At 50.1% G+C, this 7,064-nt stretch overlaps 1 protein-coding gene across 1 annotated transcript in view; it reads left to right on the top strand.

The window, feature by feature from the left end:
- The first annotated feature begins 5,978 nt into the window (after nt 1–5,978).
- Nucleotides 5,979–7,064, top strand: part of LOC123114598 (ureide permease 1-like) — a 1,999-nt gene continuing 913 nt past the window's right edge. The window contains exons 1-4 of the mRNA XM_044536089.1: nt 5,979–6,113; nt 6,222–6,531; nt 6,614–6,752; nt 6,876–7,044. Coding sequence (XP_044392024.1) covers nt 6,295–6,531; nt 6,614–6,752; nt 6,876–7,044 — 545 coding nt within the window. The 5' untranslated portion in view covers nt 5,979–6,113; nt 6,222–6,294. The remainder of the gene's footprint in view (nt 6,114–6,221; nt 6,532–6,613; nt 6,753–6,875; nt 7,045–7,064) is intronic.

Raw genomic sequence — 7,064 nt, 5'->3', positions numbered from 1 at the left:
CCGAACACCGCGTATTGCCTTGTTATATTTTGTGATGCTTTGTTTGCTCTGTATTCATTATTTCTTCCCCCTCTTCTCTCCGGTAGACTACGAGACCGACGCTGCTGCTGCCCAGTTCGACTACGGAGTTGACGACCCCTCTCTCTTGCCAGAGCAACCAGGCAAGCCCCCCCCTTGATCACCAGATATCGCCTATTCTCCTCTATACTGCTTGCATTAGAGTAGTGTAGCATGTTACTGCTTTCGATAATCCTATTCTGATGCATAGCCTGACATTGTCGCTACATCTGTTGATACCTTACCTGCAATCCTATATGCTTAGTATAGGATGCTAGTTTATCATCATTGGCCCTACATTCTTGTCAGTCTGCCTTGCTATACTATCGGGCCGTGATCACTTGGGAGGTGATCACGGGTATATATTATACATACATACATACTATACAGATGGTGACTAAAGTCGGGTCAGCTCATTGAGTACCCGCAAGTGATTCTGACGAGGGGCTGAAAGGACAGGTGGCTCCATCCCGGTAGAGGTGGGCCTGGGTTCCCGACGGCCCTCGACTGTTACTTTGTGGCGGAGCGACAGGGCAGGTTGAGACCACCTAGGAGACCGGTGGGCCTGGCCCTATTCGGCGTTCGCGGATACTTAACACGCTTAACGAGATCTTGGTATTTGATCTGAGTCTGGCTACGAGCCTATACGCACTAACCATCTACGTGGGAGTAGTTATGGGTATCCCGACGTCGTGGTATCAGCCGAAGCACTTCAGACGTCAGCGACGGAGCGGCGCGCGCCGGATTGGAACGTAAGCCTGCTCTTGTATTAAGGGGGCTAGTTCTGCTTCCGGCCGCCCACGCAACGTGCAGGTGTGCTATGGGCGATGGGCCCAGACCCCTGTGCGCTTAGGTTTAGACCGGCGTGCTGGCCTCTCTGTTGTGCCTAGGTGGGGCTGCGACGTGTTGATCTTCCGAGGCCGGGCATGACCCAGGAAAGTGTGTCCGGCCAAATGGGATCGAGCGTGTTGGGCTATGTGGTGCACCCCTGCAGGGAAGTTAATCTATTCGAATAGCCGTGATCTTCGGTAACAGGACGACTTGGAGTTGTACCTTGACCTTATGACAACTAGAACCGGATACTTAATAAAACACACCCTTCCAAGTGCCAGATACAACCGGTGGTCGCTCTACCTCAGGGATATGAGGAGGGGATCGCCGGGTAGGATTATGCTATGAGATGTTACCTGGAGATGCTACTTGGAGGACTTCAATCTACTCTCTTATACTTGATGCAAGACGAAGGTGACCAGAAGCGTAGTCTTCGACAGGACTAGCTATCCCCCTCTTATTCTGGCATTCTGCAGTTCAGTCCACTGATATGGCCTCCTGACACATATACCCATGCATAAGTAGTGTAGTTCCTTGCTTGCGAGTACTTTGGATGAGTACTCACGGTTGCTTTCTCCCCCCTTTTCCCCCTTTCCTTTCTTTCTGATTGTCGCAACCAGATGCTGGAGTCCAGGAGCCAGACGTCACCGTTGACGACGACCCCTACTACACCGGAGGTGCCTACTACTACGTGCTGCCCGCTGATGACAACCAGGAGTGACCTAGGAGGATCCCAGGCAGGAGGCCTGCTCCTCTTTCGATCTGTATCCCAGTTTGTGCTAGCCATCTTATGGCACCCTGTTTAACTTATGTCTGTACTCAGATATTGTTGCTTCCGCTGACTCGTCTATGATCGAGCACTTGTATTCGAGCCCTCGAGGCCCCTGGCTTGTAATATGATGCTTGTATGACTTATTTTATTTGTAGAGTTGTGTTGTGATATCTTCCCGTGAGTCCCTGATCTTGATCGTACACATTTGCGTGCATGATTAGTGTACGATTAAATCGGGGGCGTCACAATGCCCTTGGAGCTTGTTTTAATCCATATAGAGCTTTATCAAGCTTGCACACATAAGAGGGAGTATTTTTACTTTCAAACCCAAGAGGTTGTTTCATGTACACATTCTCTTCCAGAACACCATGGAGAAACATGTTCTGTACATCAAGCTGCCTGAGACTCCAACCTCTGGAAACAGTAATAGACAAAACAAGACGAATAGTGGTAACTTTTACCACATGACTAAATGTATCCTCATAGTCTATGCCATATCGCTGTTTGAAGCCTTTTGCAACGAGCCTAGCCTTATAGTGGTTAATGGTTCCATCCGATCTCCTCTTAATTATGAAAACCCACTTGCAATCAATTAAATTTGTACCTTGCTGTGGTGGAACCAGGTGCCATGTTTTGTTTTTCTTTAGTGCCATGTACTCCTCATTCATTGCCTTCTTCCACTTATCATCACAAAGTGTTGCATCAAGGGTTTTGGGCTCATCTGGTTCTCCTGTGGAACAGACAAACCATATTTAGTCATATGTTTGTAATTTACAGGTTGAGTTACCCCTTGTTGCAGTCGTGTACATCGTGATGGTGGAGCAGCAGAATCCGTAGCCGCAGAGGATCCAGAGAGCTGCGCAGGATCATCAGCTGCAGCTGCAACTGATCCCGAGGCGGATCCTGTCGCGAGAGCAGCTCCAGCGCCCGCAGTGTTGGCCGGATCTTCTATGGCCAACGTTTGAAGCGCCACGTCTATGGTTGGCGCAGAGAATCTCGAGCCCCACGCCTCTGCGCGCGCGCCGGTCGGTCGACCGCTTGTGGGGGAACCCGTTGGGTCCGCATCCTCCCTGGCGCGTGCCGAGTACCGCCGCTTGTACGTGATCGGTTGGGCACCGTACCATGCGCCATTTGGAGGAGCCCGTGTGTCAGGCGCGGAGACGTCGCGGCGTGAGTCCGGCGTAGAAGCGCATGCGCCTACACCTGTCCCCTCTACGGTGGCTGATCCCGAGGAGGATCCATCCTCTTGCGCCGTTAGCGATCCCGAGGCGGATCCGGTCGCGTGCGTCGCTGCCGATCCCGAGGCGGATCTGTCTCCTGCCACGGGACACATGGGATATAGCCTGAATTTTGCACCGTTTGCTTCATTTTCTTCGCAGTTTCTCCTGTTTCATCGACACAGGACTCATGCATGCCATTAGATGAGTTAGTCAACAAGTGATCATCAACATTTTGTCCCCCTAGATCAGAGCTAGTGAGATGAGGTGGCAAGAGAAGAATTTCTTCTCGAAGAAGTGCGCCGACATTAGGGTGAAGATCAACGAAAGGAAATTTAGCTTCATTAAAGACTACATCACGGGATATGTAAACACGTCTCGTGGAGACATCCAGGCACTTGACCCCCTTATGCTGAGCACTATAGCCAAGGAACACGCATTGTTTTGATCGGAACATGAGTTTGCGATTATTGTAGAGGGACGTAGGTTTGGCCAACAGGCACACCCAAAGACACGGAGAGACTTATAGTCGGGTTTGGTGTGAAGAAGCCTTTCTACAGGAGTTTCATGATTAATGACATGACTAGGTAGCATGTATATTATATGAACGGCAGTGAGAAACGCTTCATCCCAAAATTTAAGAGGCATGGAGGCGCCTGCCAAAAGAGCAAGGCCAACTTCAACAATGTGCCGATGCTTTCGTTCAGCTGACCCATTTTGCTGGTGAGCATGAGGGCATGGCACGTGGTGTGAGATACCAAGTGTCTAGAAGAAGGAGTTCAACTTTTCGTATTCCCCTCCCTAGTCGGATTGGACAACAATGATTTTACTGTCAAACTTTCGTTCAACTAGAGCTTGAAAGTTTTTGAAAACTTGAAACACATCAGATCGTTTCTTTAAGAGATATATCCATGAGAATTTACTACAGTCATCGATAAAACTGACATAATAGTTGTGTGTACCAACAGAAGTGGGAGCAGGGCCCCAAACATCAGAAAAAATCAACTGTAATGGTTTGGTAGAAATACTGGTAGAAATTGGGTAAGGCAACTGATGACTTTTAGCTCTCTGACATGAATCGCAAATTGTTTCATGATGACGCTCACCAATAAACAGGAGCTTATTTTTCCTAAGTAACCTTCAACTAAAGAAAAAGAAGCATGTCCTAATCGATCATGCCAACGTGTGGATGAAAGCTTGATAGCACCACAAGCTTGCTTATTTTGTCTTCGAAACTCCGGAATCAATGGATAGAGGCCGCCAACGCATCTACCTTGATAGAGAATTGTCCTCGTTGCCTGATCCTTGATCAAAAAGAAGTAAGGGTGAAATTAGAGAAAGACATGATTGTCAAGGGCAATTCGATGGACAGAAGAAGACTTTTGTTGGCACTGGGAACATGCAAAAAATTTCTAAGATGAATGTTGCGATGAGGGGTACGAAATATTGAGTGACCAAAGTGACGTATACTCGTACCTTCTCCGTTGGCAGTGTGGATTTGATCCTTGTCGCGGTATTTCTCCTTCATAGTGACCTTCTCGAGCTCGTTGGTGATGTGGTTGGTGGCTCCGCTGTCAACGTACCAATTTGTGTCGACGCCATAGGAGCCATCAGCCGCGGCAACGACTTTCTCCTCATCTTGCGAGTCGTAGTCGTCCTCCTCATACCTATACCAGCAGTCCTTCGCTGTGTGCCCGGGCTTGCCACAGATTTGGCACCGGGGAGCGTCCGGGCGGTTTCTGCGGCCGCCACCAGCTCCGCGTCCACGGCGACCACGGCCGCCAGATTGGGGTGGTGTGGCGCCACGGCTTCCGTTGCCAGACCTGCCCTTGTTGCGAGATGAGCCCCGCGATCGGGAGCCGCCACCCCGCCCGCGAGTGGCCATGTTGGCATAAGATTTGAAGCCGCCGCCGCCAGATCCTTGGAAGTGAGCCATGCGCTGATCGAAGTTGGATAGCATGGCAAAGAGCTCATCAAGTGTTACCTCAGTGACCCGAGCGTCGAGGGCAGAGACCAGGGGCTGGTAGTCGGCGTCGAGCCCGTGGATGATGTAGGAGGCGAGTTCGTCGTCGGGGCGCCTTGCCCGCGGCAGCTAGCTCATCAGTGTAGCCGCGCATGGCAGCGAAGTAGGAGGTGACGAAGAGGTTGCCCTTCTGCGCGTTGATGAGGGAGGTTCAGATGTTGTTGATGCGGCTGGCGGACTGCGAGGAGAACATGCCGGCGAGCGTCGTCCAGAGCGCACCCGCGATGGTGACCGTGGTCACCGCGAGCAGCACCTCGCGCGTCAGATTATTCAACAGGTATCCAAGAACCTGCTGATCCTCCCTGACCCAGATTGGGTGGAGAGAGTTGGGTGATGAAGTCTCGTTGCCGTCCTTGGTGGTGACGAGGAGTCTCGTCGGCTCCGGCTGAGTGCCGTCGACATAGCCGAAGACACCGGCGCCATGCAGCTGGGGAATGACTTGCGTGCACCATAGCACATAGTTTGTGCGCGTCAGCTTCTCGGTAACCTAGCCATCATTGAGGCTGGTTTGGGAGGCGCCGGAGGAGGAAGACATGGCTAGGGCTAGATGGAGTTCCTATGAAGCTTAGATGGGAAAAGGATGGCTCTGACTACCATGTGCGATAGCTGGAAACGTCTTAGCATGTTGAGGCCGACGGGTTCGTGTTATATAGAGTTGGGGCACACCTCCCAACCATAGCGCATACATTGTTGAGATTACATAAGAGAGGGATATTCAAGGAAGAGATAGAACTTGGAGAGAAAGGAAATAATCTATCTCTATCTATCTATCTATCCTAACTACCTCATGCGCCGGGTGCACCATAGCATGTTTAACAAGAATTACAACTGGCGCTTTTATAAGCAACAATAAGTATATATAAATATAAATGTAAATAAATAATACCGAAATATACTATTTATTAACATAATTGAGTGGGGGGATGACAGCCGTGAGATTGAAATTGGATGGCTGATATCCCTGCTACAGCACCCGTGCCGTGAGTTAACAACGTGACTGCAGAGGACGCGGAGATAGCGTGGCGCCGCCGCCACCGTCGCCAACGGCTCCCTCGCAAACTTGGCTGGCTGGCAAACCGTAATCGCCAAGGAAGACAACCGCCACAGGATCAAATATATAGGCATATATAGCAACGCAGGTCGCAGGCAGGGGAGCAACATACGTAGTACACAACTTGTTCAGGATCGTCTTCTCCATCTCCGGCGGCGGCGGGTACGTATCTCTTCCTATCTACCCCGCTCCTCCTCCTTCTTGTACATGAATATGCTCTCCGATAAATCCAGAATAAATGCCAACCTCTCAACTGATTGATGCCTGCAGGTGGTTGAAGGCAGCCCCCCTACTGAACCCAATCGCGCGGTCGCGCCTTGTGCATCAAACAAGGCCTCTCAAGATGTTCGTCGTAGAAGACAAGGGTAGCGCCATTGCTCTCATGTGCGCCGCCCTCCTCTTCTTGGGCACATGGCCAGCATTGCTCACCCTCTTGGAGCGCAGGGGCCGGCTACCGCAGCACACGTACCTCGATTACTCGATCACCAACCTCCTCGCCGCGGTCCTCATTGCACTCACCTTGGGCCAGCTTGGGGACAGCAAGCAAAACATGCCCAATTTCTTCACCCAGCTCAATCAGGTTAGCAAGCAAAACTTCCTGTTGGTACAGACAATTTTTCATTCGGTTTGCTGACTCTGAATGAATGGATTTTTTGATGAAGGATAACTGGCCTTCGGTGCTGTTTGCAATGGCAGGGGGCCTTGTGCTCAGTATTGGGAACCTTTCTACACAATATGCTTGGGCATATGTGGGTCTCTCAGTTACCGAGGTTATCTGCGCAAGCATGGTTGTTGTTATAGGTAAGTTGATGATCTCCTCTTGCTAACTAAAGTGCGGTAAACATTCTTATTATTATTTTTAGTTATGTTTCTGATGATACTTTTTGAATATTTATTCCTTTAAGTCGCATGTTGTATTTTCAGGCACAACACTGAATTATTTCCTGGACAACCGCATCAACAGGGCAGATATTCTTTTCACTGGAGTGGCTTGCTTCCTTGTTGCAGTCATCCTTGGGACTGCTGTACACTCTTCCAATGCAGCTGATAATGAAGAGAAACTAAGTGAATCCACAAATGGCTACAACCTTGGGTAACATCTCACTTTCTTGC

Source organism: Triticum aestivum, chromosome 5B (assembly GCF_018294505.1).
Source record: "Triticum aestivum cultivar Chinese Spring chromosome 5B, IWGSC CS RefSeq v2.1, whole genome shotgun sequence".
Classification (NCBI taxonomy): Eukaryota; Viridiplantae; Streptophyta; class Magnoliopsida; order Poales; family Poaceae; genus Triticum; species Triticum aestivum.
The sequence above is the reverse complement of the archived record's forward strand: the minus strand, read 5'-3'. Positions and strand labels throughout refer to the sequence as shown.